Source organism: Engystomops pustulosus, chromosome 7 (genome assembly GCF_040894005.1).
Source record: "Engystomops pustulosus chromosome 7, aEngPut4.maternal, whole genome shotgun sequence".
NCBI lineage: Eukaryota > Metazoa > Chordata > Amphibia > Anura > Leptodactylidae > Engystomops > Engystomops pustulosus.
In genome coordinates this window covers 130,621,480-130,643,625 of record NC_092417.1, presented here as the reverse complement: position 1 = coordinate 130,643,625, position 22,146 = coordinate 130,621,480, and the positions used below count along the sequence as shown (strand labels likewise).

Sequence of the window (22,146 nt, the reverse complement as noted above, 5' to 3'; positions counted from 1 at the left end):
GGATTATGAAATCTGCCGAATGTAACCTCATCACTAATTATTATTTTCTCCTACAGACACAGAATGTTTGAGCGCATCAGAATAGTGGGGAGAAGACATGGTATAGAAAAAAACTTTTGTTCTTTTTCTTACACTGACGTGCTAATAACATGTTCAGTGAAGTTACTAACCTTGTACTAACAGTATTGTAATATTTGTATTATAATATTGAAAAACGTGAGAATCTTGTACTACTGTGATATATTTTGAAGGTTTTTTGTTAAAGTAAGGTTTTCGAATAGATAGGAACGATGGTTCCGTTTTGAGTTTAAGATTGTTAATAGTCACATGATCAATGTTGGGTCACGTGACAGTCATGTGATCGTGACGTGACAGAGTGAATCACACGGCTCACAGGAAGTGAAATACTTTGATTGACGCGGCTCACAGGAAGTGACATAATTTGCAGGAATGTCAGATGCCTTAAAAGCTCACACGGGAGGAAAACGCCAGCTGATGAACGCTCAGGAGAGCCGAAAAAACGCGTTTTACTGCATGACTTGTGTATACTTGATTTGTTACATGCTCCGAAAATAAAAGGAGGAATTTTGCTTTCACCGCGAGGTGCCGGGATTTTTTCATTTTTATACTGTAATTTAGTTTCCACTAGCCCTGGTTTTTCCTGCCCATAAATTATATTCTAGTGGTGTTGGGTATTGTGATACTCCGGTAGACACTGGTGAGAGGTTGCTAGGGATGGCTACTTAATCTTTCACTACTTCCTATCCCAAGGAGAATAGGAGAAACCTCCAGGTGGGCTGTCATCATAATATCATTGTATATAAGGCCAGAAAAAGGCGCAAGTCCTTAAATGTTTTATCCCCATAACCCGTGATATTTTTTCTCTCCAGAAAGTCACCCAGACTTCTCTTGAACATGTACATAGAGTCCGCCATAACAACCTCCTGCTGGAGAGAGTTCCATAGACTCACTGCTCTTACAGTAAAGAATCCCTGTCTGTGTTGATGGTAGAACCACCTCTCCTCTAGGCGCAGAGGTATAAAAAGATCTTTGGAGAGATCCTTGTACTGTCCCTTCAGGTATTTGTACATTGTAATGAGGTCTCCCTCAGTTGTCTTTTTCTAACCTGAATAAACCCAAATTTTGTAATCTTTCATTGTACTCTAGTCCCCCCATTCCCCTAATAATCTTGGTTGCTCTCCTCTGCACCAGTTGCAGTTCTACTATTTCCTTTTTATACACTGGTGCCCAAAACTGTACACAATGGGGCTCATTTACTTACCCAGTGCTGTCGCGATCCAGCATTGCGTTCTCCGACGAGGATTCAGGTCTTCCGGCGATTCAGCCAGCTCGTGCGATCAACTTCCTGCTGCGCCGAGGTTCGCCGGAGCTCACCGTCTTCTTCCCGGTGCATGTAAGTGCTTGATTTTGCGACACACTTTGTTTTTTAAATTCCGCAGTTTTTCCGAATCCGTCAGGTTTTCCGATGGCCACGTCCCCTGATTTCTGTTGCGTGAAAGCCGGCAGAATTCGGCCAAAACAGAAATATCGGGAAACCCGATGAATGTGCGGCCGCGGAGCCCTTAGTAAATGAGCCCCAATATTCCATGTGTGGTCTGACCAGGGATTTGTATATGGTCAAAACTATGTCTTTATCATGAGAATCAATTCCTCTCTTGATACATCCCATGATTTTATTTGCTTTAGCAGCAGCCGCCTGGCTCTGGTCACTAAATTTTAGTTTACCATCCACCAATGCCCCCAAGTCCTTTTCAGCTCCAGTTTTACCAAGTAATTGACTGTTTAGAACATAATTATACTTTTTGTTTCCATGGCACAAGTGCATAACTTTACATTTATCTACATTAAACCTCATCAACCATTTCTCGTCCCACTCCTCAACCTTCCACAAATCCCTCTGTAATGCTAAACTATCAACCTCAGTATTTATTACTTTACACAGCTTAGTATCATCTGCAAATATTGAAACTTGACTGTGTAAACCCACTACAAGGTTATGATTAAAAATATTAAAAAGAATTGGCCCCAATACTGAGCCCTGTGGCACTCCACTGGTAACGTCAACCCAATCTGAGAATGTGCCATTAATGAAGACCCTCTGTTTTCTTTCACTAAGCCAATTACTTGCCCAAATACACAGATTTTCCCCTAGTCCCAGCAGTCTCATTTTATGTACCAACCTTTTATACAGCACGGTGTCAAATGTCTTTGAAAAGTCCAGATATACAACATCCACAGCCTCCCCTAGATCCAGTATGGAACTCACTATTTTTGCTCTCCCTGGCAATATTTCTCTGTCCCTATTTTTGTGGCCTTTATCTGCTTCTTACATGATTTATTTTTCTCTCTATAATCCTGTAATGCCTCATAGGTACTTTCGTGTTTTAGCACCTTAAACGGCTTATCTTTCTCGCTTATTGGTTTCCTTACAAGACTAGTTAGCCACATTGGCTTTTTCTTGTTCCTCTTATGCTTTTTCCCATAAGGTATGTTTTTTTTCACAGTTCTTTTTTAGAATATTTGTGAAAGTCCCATTTTTTGGGGGGGGGGGGGGGGGGGCTTTTGTCTTTGAGAACATTTTATGCCTATAAGGTTATCCCTTAGTTGCTGAAAATTCGCCCTCCTGAAGTTTAGAGTATTGGTTGCCCTTCCACTAACACTCTTAGCAAAGCATAATACAAAATCAATGATATAGATCACTATTACCCAGGTTTCCCCCACTTGTTGGCTCCAGGACTAGTTGCTACAGGTAATTGTCTTTTGTTGTTGACAAAAATCTGCTACCTTTTGAAGGGCCTGCAGCTTTCTGCCCCCCAGTCAATATCTGGGTAATTGAAGTCCCCCATGGTAAGTACTTCACCATGCTTTGAAGCCGCATCCACTTCACTTATCAGCATTTCCTCTGCTGCCTCCGTTATATTTGGGGCCTTATAACAAACCCCTAGTAATATTTTGTTATTCTTTTTCCCTCCCCTTATCTCCACCCGTAGGGACTCCACATTTGCATTTGCGTTACTGATGTCATCTTGCAGGACAGACTTGAGGCAAGAATTCACATATAAACAAACCTGTCCCCTTTTTTTATTTATACGATCATTTCTAAAAAGACTTTAACCATCTATAGTAACAGCCCACTCATAGCTACTGTCCTGCCATGCCTTGCTGATAGCCACTATATCATATTTGCCTTCCAACATTAAGAGCCCCAGTTCCTCTATTTTGTTTGTGAGGCTTCTGGCCTTTGTGTACATGCACTTTATATGGTTTTCCCTTTCCCTATTCCTTTTGTTCTTATTCCCCAATCTTATTCCAGTAACGGTTCTTCCCCCATGGACTATGCCTCTTCCCATCTCCCTATCTACACTTCTTTTTGCCATGCAAAAGTGTAGTTGCCCTCCCCTAAGTCTCTAGTTTAAACACTCCTCCAACCTTCTAGCCATTTTTTCCCCCAAAACAGCTGCACCCTCCCCACTTCTCCAAGAACCCAAAGCCTTCCTTCCTACACCAACTTTTGAGCCACTTATTTACCTCCCTGATCTCCCGCTGCCTTTCTGGTGTGGCACGTGGTACAGGTAGTATTTCGGAGAAACCTACCTTTGCGGTCCTTGCCCTGACCTTATGGCCTGAATCCCTGAAATCATTTTTAAGGACCTTCCACCTACCTCTTACTTTGTCATTTGTGCCAATGTGGAGCATGACCGCTGGTTTATGCACCAGCCCCTCCCAGTAATCTCTCAACCCGATCTGCAACATGCCGAACCCGAGCACCCGGCAAACACACTGTTCAGCATGCACAGTCTTTGTGACATATTGCTCCGTATGTTCCCTTAATAATCGAATCTCCCACTACCAGCACCTGTCTGACCTTGCCTGTGCTCCCATTACCCTTCTTACCGGAGCAGACCGTCCCGTAGTTGCTAGCAAACTTATTGGAGTGCACCAGATCAGGACTAGATTCCCTCTACCCAGCCTTCTACATGTTAATCAACTAGCTGCCCCCTCACTCTGCACCTCCATACTTCCCTCCCCACACCCATCCTACCCAGAGCGTTTGTGCTCCAGGAGCAGCAAACTTCGGTCCATATTGTCAATTGCCCGCAGCCTTGAAACTTGCTCATTTAGATCCAGAATCTGGGCTTCCAGATGAGCAATTTTCACACATCCCACACAGCATTATTCCCTCTCGAATGGCTGTTCAAGGAAGCATACACGGCACAGGATGTACACTGTGTAGCATTGCCACTTATGAAGTCCATCGTGCTAATGGAGAATACAATGGAGTACGGAAGAAAAGAAGATTCACAGTAAAAGTAACACAAAAATACAGCAGTTACCTGCTAAAGTCCCTCAAAGTTAAGTCCCTTAATCCTAAATCCCAATTTGGACACTGCACACACTTAGGATCAATGCACATTTGCCACAACGCTCGCACTCTCGCTTTTTTTGAATGCTCGTAAAAAGGTTATTTGCCACAATGTTCATTGCAACAAGATCTGGCTGCAGTGAACAGTAATCTGGCTGGTGGACTAGTGGAAACCGAATTACCAGTAATTCTAATTCTCGATTTCTATGTCCGGTCCTACATGGCGTAGAAATTGAACATAAAGAACATTCAGGTGGTGCTCGACATTCATAGAGGCAGATACCAAAGGCATATAGAAGTAAAGACAAATCGCTGCACTCACCGGTAAAAGTATCTTCTTTATTTCATCATAAAGTAAAATAAATCTGACAGATTAGCGAAAGCAGGGTAGAGGTCGGAGCAGCAGGTTTGATAAGGCGACAGCCATATACAAATTTGGTATTCCCATGATACGGAGCAAATGCCTTTTTTCACCATTTTCACTGCATTTGGATTTTTTTTTCCTGCTTCCCAGTACACGGGATGGAATATTCAATAACATCTCTATGAAGTTCAATTTGTTACTCGGAAAACAAGCTGTCACAGAGCTTTTTACGTCTAAAAATAAAATAGTTATAGATTTTTGAAGGTGGGAAGTGAAAAATGGAAATGAAAAAACACAAAACGGCCAGGTCATTGAGGGGTTAAAGCTGTGGAGGTTAGTTAGTCTGATAGTTTGGGCATTCCAGGGAATTGGAGAAGCTCGGGAAACTGCGCACACACACACACACACAGTACAATACAATACATATGACCCACTGATACCGCGCACACACACACACACACAGAGTACAATACATATGACACACTGATACTACACACACACACAGTACAATACATATGACACACTGATACTACACACATACACACACAGTACAATACATATGACACACTGATACTGCACATACACATACACAGTACAATACATATGACACACTGATACTGCACACACACACACACAGTACAATACATATGACACACTGATACTGCACACACACACACACACACACAGTACAATACATATGACACACTGATACTGCACACACACACACACACACAGTACAATACATATGACACACTGATACTGCACACACACACACACACACAGTACAATACATATGACACACTGATACTGCACACACACACACAGTACAATACATATGACACACTGATACTGCACACACACACACACACACAGTACAATACATATGACACACTGATACTGCACACACACACACACACACAGTACAATACATATGACACACTGATACTGCACACACACACACACACACACAGTACAATACATATGACACACTGATACTGCACACACACACACACACACACAGTACAATACATATGACACACTGATACTGCACACACACACACAGTACAATACATATGACACACTGATACTGCACACACACACACACACACAGTACAATACAAATGACACACTGATACTGCACACACACACACACACACACACAGTACAATACAAATGACACACTGATACTGCACACACACACACACACACAGTACAATACAAATGACACACTGATACTGCACACACACACACACACACACAGTACAATACAAATGACACACTGATACTGCACACACACACACACACACACACAGTACAATACAAATGACACACTGATACTGCACACACACACACAGTACAATACAAATGACACACTGATACTGCACACACACACACAGTACAATACAAATGACACACTGATACTGCACACACACACACACACACACAGTACAATACAAATGACACACTGATACTGCACACACACACACACACACACACAGTACAATACAAATGACACACTGATACTGCACACACACACACACACACACACACACAGTACAATACAAATGACACACTGATACTGCACACACACACACACACACACACACAGTACAATACAAATGACACACTGATACTGCACACACACACACACACACACAGTACAATACAAATGACACACTGATACTGCACACACACACACACACACAGTACAATACAAATGACACACTGATACTGCACACACACACACACACACACACACACACACACAGTACAATACAAATGACACACTGATACTGCACACACACACACACACAGTACAATACAAATGACACACTGATACTGCACACACACACACACACACACACAGTACAATACAAATGACACACTGATACTGCACACACACACACACACACACACAGTACAATACAAATGACACACTGATACTGCACACACACACACACACACACACACACAGTACAATACAAATGACACACTGATACTGCACACACACACACACACAGTACAATACAAATGACACACTGATACTGCACGCACACACACACACACACACAGTCCAATACAAATGACACACTGATACTGCACACACACACACAGTACAATACACATAGCTCCCAACCGTCCCGATTTTGCCGGGAAAGTCCCGTTTTTCTTACCTCTGCCCCACGTCATGGGCAGCTATGAGATTGTCACGGATTTTCCCTCCAGGTCCCGCATGTCCCGGCGCTGTGTCCGCATAGTAAATACTTTGAAAGCCTGAACTGATAGTACAGAATGTCTTCGACAGACATCGGGCAGGGAATCCTTTTCAGAGATGTGTCGGGTTAGCGGAGAGAGCAGGGACCACGTCATCAGGTTCAGATCCACATTTGTCCATATATGGTGACTACATCTCCTAGGGTTCCCCAGAGCAGACATCGGGCAGGGAATCCTTTTCAGAGATGTGTCGGGTTAGCGGAGAGCAGGGACCACGTCATCAGTTTCAGATCACCATCTGTCCATATATGGTCTCCTAGGGCTTCCCCAGACACAAACTCTTTATTTAATTAAATTAAATAAAGTTTTGCCCAGACTGAGATTCGAACCTGGGACCCCCTGCACTATAAATAGGAGCCTTAACTAACTGAGCTATAACCCCAGTGATACTTATCAGAGGATTTCTGGTAACTAAGAAGTGTTAACTGCCACTGTTACATTGTGACACAGACTTAATGCACTGATATATAGAGAGGGATCTTCTCAGAGATTATTATTGCAATTATTGAGACTATTAATATTATTATAAATTTTATTGTTGTTATTATTATGGAGATGCTTATTAACCCCTTATCACCGACACTAGTTTTCAGCTCAATGACCAGACTCGATTTTTCAAATCTGACATGTCTCACGATAATTGGTTATAACTTCGGAACGCTTTAACATATCCTGGTGATTTTGAGAATGTTTTCTCGTGACACATTGTACTTCATGTTAGTTATAAAATTTAAGTGATAAGTTTTGCGTTTCGTTCTGAAAAAAAGTGAAAATTTGGCAAAAGTTTGTAAAAATTCTTCATTTTCCAAGTTTGAAATGTTCTGGTTTCCAGACAGGAAGTAAAACTACCAAAAAAGTTTGATAATTAACATTTACAGAATATCTGCTTTATGTTGGGATGATATTTTATGCTTCCGGTCATTTTTCCAGGATGTTATGAGGGGCAGAACTTTAGGTGCGATTTTTCTTATTTTCATGAAAATTGCCATAACTCACATTTTGAGGGACAACTCAGCTTTCAAGTGACTTTGAGAGGCCTAAATAATAGTAAAACCTCATAAATTACCCCACTATAGAAAGTTCACCCCTCAACATATGTAAAACAACTTCTATTAAGTCCATTAACCCTTTAAGTGTTTCACATGGGTTAAAAAATATGGACCTGCGATTTAGAAACTATGGAATTTTTTTGGAAATACATTCATTTAGGCCAAAACTGACATTTTCAGAATAAATTAAATGATGAAACGCACTGCAACGCTTGATGCCCAATTCCTCCCGAGTGTACTGATACCCCATATGTGGTGGTAAACTGCTGTACGGACGCACGGCCGAGCATAGAATGAATGGAGGCGCCGTCCACAGCAGATTTGTATTGTCACATTCTACGACCTATAAATTTTTATTTTTTTTGGTAATGCGATCATATGAGGGCTTATTTTTTATGGGATGAGATACAATGTATAAATAATTTATTTTGGGAGTCTAAAGCTTATTCATGAGATTTTATTAACTATTTCAAGGGGGACACAAACAAAATCATCAATTTTTATTTTGGATTGTGAGCATTTCCCCCCCCCCCCCCCCCCGCTCACCGTAACGTAAAAATAATATATTATCTTTATTCTCTGGTTCACTACGATTGCGGTGATACCTCATTTATATAGTTTTTCTTATTTTGCTCAATTTTCCTGAGCAAAACCAATATTGGAGAAAATCGCATTGTTTTTACTATTGACAACTTTTCAGGGCCATAACTTCTGTATTTTTCTGTTGTCAGATCTGGTTGAGGGCTTATTTTTTGCGAAAACAGTTGTTCTTTTCAGTCGTATCATATTAGGTACCGTAACTTTTTTTGATCACTTTTTAGAACATTTTTTGTGATGGTGTTTGATGAAAAATTGTATATTATGGGAAGTTTTTCGAGTTTTTTTTTTACGTAGTTCACCGAGCGGGTTCAATATTGATTTAGATTTATTGTACAGATTAATACGGACGCGGTGATACCTCATTTATATAGTTTTTCTTATTTTGCTCAATTTTCCTGAGCAAAACCAATATTGGAGAAAATCGCATTGTTTTTACTATTGACAACTTTTCAGGGCCATAACTTCTGTATTTTTCTGTTGTCAGATCTGGTTGAGGGCTTATTTTTTGCGAAAACAGTTGTTCTTTTCAGTCGTATCATATTAGGTACCGTAACTTTTTTTGATCACTTTTTAGAACATTTTTTGTGATGGTGTTTGATGAAAAATTGTATATTATGGGAAGTTTTTCGAGTTTTTTTTTTACGTAGTTCACCGAGCGGGTTCAATATTGATTTAGATTTATTGTACAGATTAATACGGACGCGGTGATACCAAATATGTACGTGTTTTGTGTTTTATATACTTTATTTGCATTTTATGTGTTACTGGGGAGATTATGGGACTTTTATTTTATTTATTTATTTAATTATATTATAAAAAGATTTAATTTTTTTTTTTTTTACTTTTTTACATTTTCTACTTCTTGGCTTGAATAAGCGATCATCCGATCGCTTATTCAAGCCTTTACACTGCAATACACTTGTATTGCAGTGTATAGTGAAAGTAACTGAGCATGCTGCGCATGCTCAGTTACTTACAGCCGGGTCCTGCGTGAGAAGAGGAGCCGACAGCCCCGGGTCACTCGTCGGAACCCGGGGCAGCGGCAGGAGGGATCGGATCCCCCGGTAAGCACACCGGGGGGGTCCGATCCACGGGGGACACACTTGCACGCCGCGGTCATGCTTGACCGCGGCGTGCAAGGGGTTAAACACCCGGGATCGGAGTTTTTCCGATCCCGGGTGTTAGTGCCGGGTCTGGGCTGTGATATCACAGCCCGACACCGGCACCAGCGAGACCCGGTGTCCCGAAAACTTCTTCTGATGCGCCGCCGTAGAAAGGCGTCGCATCAGAAGAAGTACCCTTAATGACCGCCGTAAAAACCCGATAGGGCGGTCATTAAGGGGTTAATAATATTATAAATAATAATAATCATCTCAATAATAATAATCCCCATAATAATACATATGGCACACTGACAGTTACTTTTATACACTTACAGCCTGTGGTGGAGATCCCCCAGGATATCAGTGCATGGGTCTGTACAGAGGCTGCACAGGAAGCTCAGGCTCTGCTCTCTGAACTGAATCCCGGCAGACATGAGCTGCAGCCCCTCCTCCATCCTCACACAGTCGGCTGCTGCAGGAGAGGGTCAGACACAGCTCCAGCAGCACGAGGTCCCGGCAGACTTAGTGTTTGGTCATGTGACCGGAGCGTCATTGGTCTGTACACAATTACTGGGCTCTGGTCACATGACCATCCATCGGCCATTAGCTGCAGTAATGTAATGCCTGCAGTGCTGACAGGAGGAAGGAGAGAAGCGAGGCTTTTTTAAAAATTCGATCTCTGGATGCGGCCCTGGCCGCGAGCCAGATGAGGCCATCAAAAGAGCCACATCTGGCTCGCGAGCCATAGGTTCCCGACCCCTGTCCTAGAACATCATTCTAGGTCAGATCAATGCACACAGGAATTAAAATAATATAAAATACATGATTTCATTCCTCCACTTGAATCTGTTCTAACCAGAACTGATTCACAAAACAAACAAAATGGTATGCTTCACCATAGCTCCTGAAAATCCTTTATATTTTTTTTTAGAATTTGAACTATTTTTGTTGACCAATTTTTCCAATACTATTCTATAACCTACTATCCCTGCTAAATTATGCGTCCAACTCAAGGTAAGCAATAAGCAAGAGTCCATGATCCTTTTTTTCTTTCTTGTAACCCTAAGCTAAGTTCACTCAGTTGGTTCCCTATCATATGACAAACCATAGCTTTGGAGACATTATGGTTAAAGGGGGTTAAAGGGGTTATCTAAGATTTGCAATAACAGTCTGTCTAATTACACAGGGCAGATTTGATAAATGGGGCTTTGTCCTAGTCACCAAAATAGGTGCAGTCCTGAAAGTTAAAGAGAACCCGTCATGCAAAATAACCCCCCTAAACTAAATATATTTTCATAAACTGCCATTAGAGAGCATTGCCTCTATCCATTCATTGTCCCTCTACATGCCTGTAAACCTAAGCAATGAGGTCCTAAAGCTGTATGCAAATGACCTGTGAAATGTCCAATGAAGCATTAGCATATTCAAGCTGTCCACTCTATTCATGAGTGGGAGGCACAGCCACACCCCCAGTGCTTGACTGACAGCCTGTATAATGATGTGAGGCTGTATAATGATGTGCTTGCTGGTGGCCACGCCCCCTGCAGCCTGTGTGTGCATGAGTGTGTGTGTATAGGAGAGATACAGCAGCTCCAGGCAGCCATGTTACAGCAGAACATGTCAGATTCATGTGTAGCTGATGTCTGTGTCTCTCACCTGTATATTAGGAGGATGCAGCATGTCAGCAGATGCAGCACACACACTAGCCATGCTTTACTATACATTACACACAGACATGAGCAGGGGGAGGAGAGGTGAGGTGAGGGGTAACAGGGGTGACATCACTGCCTCTGATCATGTGACCAGCCTCATTTACATGATAAAAAAATAGATGATTTTACAATGAATAATGTATGAAATAACTAGATGAAGGCTGGGATGGGATCCTTGTGAGCTGCTCCAACAGGTAGTAGTGACAGGACTAGTGGCAGAGACCTGATGACAGGTGTCCTTTAAAGGGTATTCAGGTAGATGGGGTCCTGTAGCATGTTGAAAAATTCTCTGTGGTAAAGTGCAGCTTTCCATAGCGTCCCCCATGACGGCACCTGGAGGTTGCACCTTGACCTTTGGTAGGGACAGGATGTTGCGAAGGTTATAAGGCCCCTCCTCTGCCGCTGTTCCCCAGTGTATTCCTGTCCCTACCAAGGGTCAGGGTTGCGAGACCTCGTCTCTCCCCCTGGGGGGGGGGGGGGGGGGGGGATGAAATTAGAGCCCCCTCCAGGACTGGTCGCGAGCGGGGGTCCTACCTCCCTTCCTGGCCTGGTGTCCTGCGGGACACGGTCCTGGCCCCCCTCCTCCTGCGGCCCAGAGCTAAAGCCGAGGGGGGCATGGGTCTCCGGACCCTGGATGAGGTGCCTCCCGGCCTCCGGGGGCTACCTCCCACAGCTATTTCCCCTCAGAACGCCGGCTGTTCGTTTCTCCGCGACTTCCGGGTTCGGGCCACGTGATCGCTAAAGAAGCCATCTGATTGGCTTAGGGGGTGGCGGGAAGCTTAAAAATGCTTCCTGCCTAGTGTCAGCCTCTATACCACCAACAAGCTCACTGCTGAAGCTGTGGAAATAATCCTTTACTATGGCGGACGACCCTGGTTCTTCCCCCATTGTCCTGGGTACCGTGAGTACAACCAAAAAACTTTTCTTAAAGAGGGAAAAATCTTGTTGTGCACTATTTTGTGGATTTTAATGTAGTCTGTCTCCTTGTCCTAGGACGACCCTTCAAGACCTAAGGACAAGGAGAGGAAAGACAAGGACCCCAAAAAAGGGAAATGCGTTACTAAATCAAAAAGATGCCTTTCTTGTAACATAAGATTATCAGATTTATATCCAAAATCGCTATGCTCTGAATGCCTAGCCAGGGCCTTACAAGAAGAAAAGGAGTCAATGTTAAATGAGCTTAAAGCGGCCATGCGGGAGGAATTCCAATCCTCCCTTATGATGTTCACTAATTTAAACCGACCGGTACTGGGACTAGGTCCTGAGCCAAATCCTGAACCTGAACCAGACCAGGATCCGGGATTATATCTAGAGCCAGCTCCTAAAAGACTCAGATCTCTAGATACTGATTCCGACTATGATAAACACTCTGCGGCTCCTACCTATTCTTGGAAGGACTCGCTTGAAGACGTCTCCTTGGTATCTGAGGACAAAGGAACCTCAAAATACCTCTTTTCCAATGACGAACTGGATAACCTCCTTAAAGCCGTACGCAATACGCTTAATGTGGAAGAGGTGGTAGAGCCTAAATCCATTCAAGACGAACTTTTTGGAGGGTTAAAATCCAAAAGGAAAAGGGTTTTTCCCATAAACCAAACCCTAAAGGATATCATCCAAGAAGAATGGAAGAGTCCTGAGGGGCGGGCAATCATCACTTAAGAGTTCAGAAACAGGTTACTCTTTGACCCCAAAGAGACAGAAAACTGGGACAGCCCCCCCAAGGTAGACATCCAAGTATCTAAGGTGGTGAAAAAAACGGACCTGCCATTTGAGGACTCTTCCCAATTAAGAGACCCCATGGACAGGAAGGCTGATGGCCTACTCCGTAGAGTCTGGGAATCCTCCATGCTTAGCCTCAAGTCCAACATAGCCGCTACTTCGGTAGCAAGGACTCTGTTTTTTTGGTTGGGGGAATTAGAAGACCACCTGAAAATAGATGCGGACAGGAATCTCCTTCTACAGACGATACCGCTGCTGCGTTCAGCGACAGGATTTCTTGCTGATGCTTCAGCAGAAAACATCAGACTGTCAGCAAAAGAAGGGGCGCTATCTAATTCAGTCCGCAGGGCTATTTGGCTTAGACAGTGGGGAGGGGATGTAAAGTCCAAGACGAAGCTCTGCAACATCCCATTCACAGGAGACTTCATGTTCGGCGCTGAACTAGATACTCTTCTGGAAAAAGCCTCTGATAAAAAGAAAGGGTTTCCTGAAATTAAGAAACCTCAGAAAAGCTTTTCCTTTCGGAATCCCAAGGATCCTAAAGACTCCAGAGGCAGAGGAAAACAGGGCCGCTGGTCCTACAACAAAGGTGGAAGAGGCCGAGGATACCTATTCTCCAACCTTCCACATCAATCAAAAAAACAGTGACTACCAGGTAGGGGGGCGTCTTCTTTTCTTCCTCCACAGATGGAAGACGATCACATCAAACAAGTGGATCCTGAGTATCATCAAATCAGGTTACCAGATAGAATTCAGCTCCCCTCCACAACAAAAATTTCTTGTCTCCAACCTAACATCTCGGAGAATGACAACACAGTTATGGAAAAATCTTCAAGATCTGTTAACAATGAAGGTAATTGTTACAGTTCCCAAAGAAGAAGAAAAGAAGGGCTTCTACTCCCCCTTATTTCTTGTGAAAAAGCCAAATGGGACCCTTCGACTTATCATAAATCTCAGAAGGCTAAACAAAAACATAAAATACAAATATTTCAAGATGGAATCGGTGAAGACAGCCACCCCACTAATTCCTCCAGGCGCACAAATGTGCACCATCGACCTAAAGGACGCCTACTATCACGTCCCCATACACAAAAATCATCAGAAATTCCTAAGATTCGCGGTAGAATCGCCACAGGGGAAGGTCTGCCACTTTCAATTCAGAGCCTTGCCTTTCGGAATTTCATCAGCCCCAAGGACCTTCACAAAGGTCATGGCGGAAGTGACGGCATTCTTGAGGAAAGAAGGAATCTCCATTATTCCATATCTGGACGACCTCCTCATAGTGGCAGACTCGACCCTGACTCTTCTCGACCACAGAGATCGGACAATCCGAACCCTGGAAAATCTGGGCTGGATTATAAATCTCCAAAAGTCTCATCTAGACCCCCAGAGGGAGACAAGATTCTTTAGGGGTGATGTTAGATTCCAGGCGCCAAGCTTCTTTTCTCCCACAAGACAAGAGAGAATCCCTTACCTCTTTCATAGACAAATTCCAAAAGAAAAGATCATGCAGTGTCCGTTCAGCCATGAGACTGCTAGGTCACTTAACAGCTTGCCTAAACTGTGTATCATGGAGCCAGTTCCATGTAAGAACACTACAGGCGTGGACATTAAAAATCTGGGACAAGAACTTGGAACATTTAGACTTCAAGAAGGTCATTCCTCTGGAAGTCAAAAATTCTCTAAACTGGTGGAAACACCAGCAACATCTAGAAAAGGGAATACCATGGAACCCGATTCCAGTCCTGGCCATCCAAACGGACGCCAGTTCCTCAGGATGGGGAGCCGTACTACCAGACCGTTACCTTCAGGGGTCATGGTCCCCTTGGATGAGAAGACAATCTTCAAATCTAAGGGAATTATCGGCAGTGTGGGAAACACTAAAAAGGCTACCCAAAACCCAGGTAAAAAATATCAGGATCCTGTCAGACAATGTGACTACAGTGGCCTATCTACGCCGTCAAGGGGGCACAAGATCCTCGGACCTGACGGAGGTCACCAAGAAGATCTTTTTCTGGGCGGAGAATCACCTAAATTCCCTAACAGCGGTGTTCTTAAAAGGGTCAGAGAATCAGTCGGCGGACTTCTTGAGCAGAGAAAAGATGGACCCACACGAGTGGTCCCTGAACAGGGAAGTCTTTCTTTCCCTAACCCAGAAATGGGGCTCTCCGTCAATAGATCTGTTCGCTTCAAAATAGAATACTCAAATAGAGGCATTTTTTTTTCCATCTCACCCAAGGACAACCCTCTAGGACTGGATGCCTTAAGCCAGTCATGGAGGACAAATCTAGCATATGCTTTCCCTCCATTTCCCCTAATCCCCAGAATCTTACAAAAAATTCAATCGAGTCAGACGACAGTGATCCTAGTAGCACCATTCTGGCCGAAAAAAACATGGTTTCCACTTCTCTTAAAATTAGCAATCTCAGGACCCATCTTCCTTCCCTGCAGAAGGGATCTGCTACACCAGGGCCCTCTTCTTTACCCAGACCCGAAGTTTCTGAACCTAGTGGCCTGGCTCCTGAAAGGGAATTGCTCCTAGCTAAGGGAATTTCTCACCAGGTCATACAGACCCTAATAGCAAACAGAAAACCAATCACCAACAAAATATACTACAAAATCTGGAAAAAGTATATATCTTGGTGCGGGGACTTTCCCCCGACTCCAGGCAAACCGAATATCGTTAGAATTCTTGATTTTTTACAGGATGGTTTCTCTAAAGGGTTAAGACCTAATACCCTTAAAGTCCAAATATCGGCCCTAAGCGCCTGTTTTGACTTCCCCTTAGCAGAGCACAAGTGGGTGAAGAAGTTCATGAAAGCAGTCTTAAGACTGCGACCTACAATTAGATCAGATATACCTAAGTGGAACTTATCACTAGTCCTAAACTCCCTTATGAAGCCTCCGTTTGAACCACTCTCGGAATGCAGCCTGAAAGACCTATCTCTCAAAACTTCCTTCCTTGTGGCCATAACATCCGCCAGGAGAATTGGAGAACTTCAGGCCCTATCCTCCAAAGAACCCTTCCTGATCATCTCGGAAGACAAAATAGTTCTGAAATTAGATACGTCTTTTCTTCCAAAGGTAGTCTCAGACTTCCATAGAAGTCAGGAAATCGTTTTACCATCTTTCTGTAACAACCCAAGGAATGAGAAGGAAGCACTCTGGCATACTCTTGATGTCAGAAGAGCTGTCATAATTTATCTAGACAGAACCAAATCTTTCAGAAAGTGCAGAAACCTGTTTATTCAGTTTGGAGGAAAAAATAAAGGAGAGAAATCATCAAGTTCCACCATTGCTAGGTGGATAAAACAGACTATCTCTAAATCCTACCAGCTGCAAGATGTGAGTCTTTCAGAAAGCATAACAGCCCATTCTACTAGAGCTATGTCTACTTCCTGGGCAGAGAAACGGGGAGCATCCATCTCCCAGATCTGCAAGGCAGCTACGTGGTCAAGTACATCGACATTTCCAAAACACTACCGCCTGGATCTACCCTCTAGCCATGACTTGAGCTTCGGACGGAAAGTTCTCCAGGCCGTGGTCCCTCCCTAGTCTATTTATCTGGTAAGTCTCCAGGTGCCGTCATGGGGGACGCTATGGAAAAAGTGAATTAGTCTCACCGGTAATTCTGTTTCCATGAGTCCACCATGACGGCTATATATACCCTGCCCTGTGTTATTAATGATGTCTGGCTAATATCTTCTAGCACTCTACCGGAACCTCTGGTGGTTATTTGGAAGACACTGGGGAACAGCGGCAGAGGAGGGGCCTTATAACCTTCGCAACATCCTGTCCCTACCAAAGGTCAAGGTGCAACCTCCAGGTGCCGTCATGGTGGACTCATGGAAACAGAATTACCGGTGAGACTAATTCACTTTTTCACACCTCCTTTGTCTTGAGCTCTTATAATGCTGATATTGTTTTGCTTCAATTCACATACAGCTTTTTGTCCAAAAAAAAAAAAAGCATCCCAGGTTAAGAAATTCTTTCCTTGCCTTTTTTTGTGATTAGGACCGGACAATAGCACAGAATTGGCCTCCTGAACACCCCCTCCCCTGTACCATCTATCAGGTATTTCCTTGTACAGGAGGAGTACGAGGGGGAGTGTGTGTCTTCTCTGTAGACGTCCTAGGGGAGTGAGGCCTACCAATGGGAGAATTGCTGCTTAAGGGCTGCATGGCCTAACCAGCAACAAAGTGGCTCAACTGGACCTGATGGTTTGCATCAGAGTTTATATATGAGTGAAAATGGGTTTTTGCATTTGCTGTGTTTTAACACATTTTGTCACTGTCGTTTTCTACAACCACTGTTATGCAACATCATTGATGCAAAGAGATGGTAATAAATTGTATATATTAGAAGTGAAATAATTTGTTTTTCACATCTGTTTCTCCTAAATATAAATAATTTATTTTATAATTTTTTTGAAGTGCATACTCTATCCGGAAGTGACCAAACAAAGTACAGTGTCTTAAAACTGGTAAGTAATTTATATTAACCCTTTCTTGACCAACAGATATTGGTGCCTGAATGTCCCAGTCAATTTTTCTGTTTTGTTATGCTCTTTTTTTTTAAATGAGGATATAACAGTTTTACATATCAAGACAATTTATAATTGGTTTTCATGATATGTGAGACTTTAACTTGATTGGATAACTTTATTAACCCTTTAGGTTAATTTTTTTAATTTTTTTTTGCGTTTACGTATTTCTACAATCCATATAGTTTAGATTTTCGGTTTACAAAGCTTTGAATGTGAGACAAATTGTGCTTCTAGTGGCACAATTTAATTTTGTATGCCATGCACTGGGAAGCTGGAAAAAAAATGCCCTATGGGATGGAAGTGCAAAAAAACACAATTGTGCCATATTCTGATAGGTTTTAATTTTACAGCTTTCAATGTGCGTTCCATGTGACACCTCTCCTTATCACAGAGATACCAAATATCAAAACCAAATAGCAAAAAATTGTAGAACATTGCATTAAAGATGCCTTATTCTGACAGCTGTAACTTTTTCATACTATGGCAAACAGAGATGTATAAGGTGTCCTTATTTGAGGGATGAGAGGCTGTTTTTATTGATACCAAGATGATGGCTGATCACTTTTTATTGACATTTTTATAGGAGCCTAAGTGGAGATTCAGACATTTGGAAGCCATTTTCCATTATGGGGTTGGACATTTTGGGAAGCGGCGATACCTGACATGTTATGATTTTGTTTGTTAATTTATTTTTAGATGTGTTCTGGTGAAAGGGAGTGTGCGAATTGAATTTTTAAATCAAGTCCATTTTTAACATACAGTACTTTTAACAGTTTACACAAACATGGTCACAAAACAAGACCGGTACACAAATACAATCAGAACTTCCCCTCAGCTGTCAAACTGCTGGAATGATTTTAAGACATTCCACTAATATAATTGAGCAAAATAGAGCACTCCCTTTTGCATCCAAGACTCAAACTCCTCCAGTTGGTACCAGGGTTGATATAAATTGGAGTATATTTTGTGAGACCAGTTATATCTTGCAACTTGCGGCTTTTACACCATTATACGCAATTTAGACAGCTGATCTGCGTGAAGGCGTAATTTATGTGTCTCTAGTAGGGAGAATAGCAGTTCTTCTGCCAAAAAAATGCTTCAAATTGTGGAGTTAGTTGTGGTAGCTGTACTCCATCCCTTACAGTGTTGCAGCTGCACTGAGAAAAAGTAGGCCTGAGTATTGGGGACTGCTAAACCACTATTTTCTTCAGATAATTGAAGAGATTCTAATTTAAAGCGCGGTACACCTCTGCCCCACGTGAATCCCCTGAAAAAACAATTTATGTCATGGAAGACGTGCTGAGGTATCCACACTTGTGCAGCACATACAGCAATTGCGACATCACAATCGCCTTAAGCAAACTTATTCTCCCTTCCATTACTAAAGGAAATTTTCCCCATAATTCCATCTTCATTTTCCCTTTACCAAGCAAAGCTTGCTTGTTCAATGGCCAAAAGTCAGACAAAAGTGGTGTAGAAGGCCTGAAATTACTGCAAATGCTAGCATACTACTAGCCCTTGCGAGTATTTTCCCCTTTAGCCAACCTTCACACCAGGGGGGCATGGAGGGGGAGTGGGTAGGCGTGGAGTATCCTGTCCCCCCCTCGGTGCACTAGTTGCAGCCAGCGACTTTTGAAAAGTGAGCTGGCATAGAAATAAAACACAGCGCAGCCGGCTGCCCGATGAAGCCTCTTAATTTATCCAGCGGGGCTATCACGAGCATCGGCGTATTATAAATACCCACTGCCCAAATCCTTGAACTTGCATGTTACCAGTAAACACAACAGGGGATCATTTATCAAGAGGTGGATCATTGTGTTCCCTCATTCCACACATTCCATCGGATATGGTAAAGAGGCTCCAGGCTGGCGTAAAGTCTCATGTTAACCTGTGTGAGGAATTGAGGAAACAAATCTAAGTAGGCAAACACAGAACTGGCATAGGCTATAGCTATGCACCAGTACAGGGCGTCCCCACCCTGGTCCGCTTTGCACTGTGGCACAGTCTCAATTCATGGCCTTTCACTGTGATGGATCACCCCTGTTCTGCATACTGAACATTCAACGGTACTATATAATTACTTTGATGGAATGTGCCCCAAAAAAATCTACGTAGGGAACAATGATAGAAACTAAAATCCAAGATGCTGAATGCATTATTACTGATGCAAATTAAACAGATTGGTAGAAAGGCTGGTTGTTCCTCCTGTTCAATCCTCACCATTGTTCCAAAACAATTGTGCAGATATATGTGTCAGTAAAATTACTTTAAATCAGATAAATAACTGTGGAAAATGAAAGTGTATGTTCTCAAATGTTAGAAGTATCACGGGCAAAATTGGTGAGCTTGAGGCTATTAGAGGAACAGTTAGATGTTGTTGGTGTAGCGGAGACATGGCTCGATGCAGCACAGTATTGGGGTGTTAATATTCAAGGTTTTACACTCTTTTGGAAAGACAGGGCAAATAAGAGGGGTGGTGTATGCCTGTATGTCAGAAGAGACTTAAAAGCAATTGTGAATGAGACAGTGATCTCAGAAGAGTGCGAGGAGGCTGAAACTTTGTGGGTTGAAATTCAAAGCCAGAAAAGCTCTGAGAAAATTATTTTGGTGTAATTTATAGACCCCCTAACATCTCTGAGGAAATAGAGGGTCACCTATATAAACAGATGGAGTGGGCTGCACAAGAGGGGACAGTAGTGAAAATGGGTGACTTAAACTTTCCAAATATAAATTGGGGTCAGGGCTCTTCTTCATCTGTGAAGGGGAGACATTCTATCAACTTTCTGCAGGATAATTTTATGGTGCAGCTTGTAGAAGATCCCACAAGAGGTGACACATTGTTGGACCTTGTGATTTCTTACAATGAGGAGATTGTCCAAAATGTCAGTGTCCGGGAAACCCTTAGGGACAGCGATCATAATATAATTATTTTCCTCTTAAACTGTAAAAAGCAGAAACAGGTGGGAAAATAAAAAACTTAGAATTTTAAGAGGGTTAATTTCCAGAAATTCAGGGCTGCACTACAGGATACAGACTAGAAACAAATACTGTCAAATGGTGATACAAATGTTAAATGGGAGAAATTCAAATCTATCCTGGATCATTATACTTCTAAATTTATCCCAATAGGTAACAAGTATAGACAGGCTAGATTACACCCCGGGTGGCTTACAGCTACAGTTAAAAGGGCAATTAATGAGAAAAAGAGGGCATTTAAAAAATATAAATCTGACGGGTCACCTGAGGCTTTCAATACTTACAAAAAACTTACCAAAATCTGTAAAAAGGAAATCAAATCAGTCAAAATACAAAATGAAAGACAGGTGGCTAAAGATGGCAAAACAAATCCCAAGACATTTTTTAAGTACTATGTCAATGCCAAAAAAAAAAATGGGTCAGAACTGGTTGGACCCCTTTATTCTGAAAATTGAGCATCGGTGGCTGGAGACCAAAAGAAGGCGGAGATACTAAATGGTTTTTTTTAGCTCCGTTTATACAGTATAGGGTGGTGCCAGTGCAGGTCATGCATCCTGTAATATACTAGACAGGCTGAATGTAGACGTGATCCAATCTAAGCTCAATCAAATAAATGTATACAAGGCTCCTGGAGCAGGTGGGTTACACCCCAGAGTTCTTAAAGAACTAAGTTCTGTTATTGCGGTACCGCTGTATAAAATCTTCAAGGATACCGTAATCTCTAGTGTGGTGCCAAGTGACTGCCGCCAGCATGGGTTTGCTTAGAATAGAAGCTGTCAAACTAACCTGATCTGCTTCTATGAAAAGGTGAGCAGATGCCTGGATGGAGGATCTGCTCTGGATATTGTGTTCTTGGACTTTGCAAAGGCATTTGACACTGTCCCTCTTAGACCCCTGATAGGTAAAATAAGGTCTATTTGTTTGGCAGGAATCATTTGCAATTGGATTGAAAACTGGCTGAAGGATCGTATCCAGAGAGTTGTGGTCAATGATTCCTACTCGGAATGGTCACCAGGGTTCTGTGTTTGGCCCACTAATATTTAATATATTTATCAATGATATAGAGGTAGGAATTAATAGCACTGTGTGTATTTTTGCAGATGGCACCAAGCTGTGTAATGTAATACAGTCTATGGAGGATGTTCATATGCTGCAGGGTGACCTGGACAAACTGAGTGACAAATGAGGTTCAATGTGGATAAATGTAAGGTTATGCACCTGGGGGCTAATAATCCAAAGGCCGGCGACACACGTGGCGCTTTGTCTGCGCTTGCAAACACAAATGCAGACAAAGTCGCGCCCACCGGGGCGGGCCTCGGCCCGATCGCATCGGCGTTTCTATGGAAACGCCTGCGATCGGGAACGAGCCGCCGGTGTTTTGCGTTAATTTAACGCGAAACACCGGCGGTTCGTTCCCGA

General features: G+C 42.7%; 1 protein-coding gene across 5 annotated transcripts in view; it reads left to right on the top strand.

Annotated features, from left to right (window-relative positions):
- VRK3 (VRK serine/threonine kinase 3) overlaps positions 1-22,146 on the top strand; it is a 124,214-nt gene that overhangs the window by 25,689 nt on the left and 76,379 nt on the right. For all 5 annotated transcript variants that reach the window (XR_011849002.1, XM_072117798.1, XM_072117799.1 and 2 more), the window contains one exon: positions 17,639-17,688. Coding sequence is in view for 4 of the 5 variants with exons in the window: in XM_072117798.1 (XP_071973899.1) it covers positions 17,639-17,688 (50 nt within the window). In the remaining variant the exon portion in view is untranslated. The remainder of the gene's footprint in view (positions 1-17,638; positions 17,689-22,146) is intronic.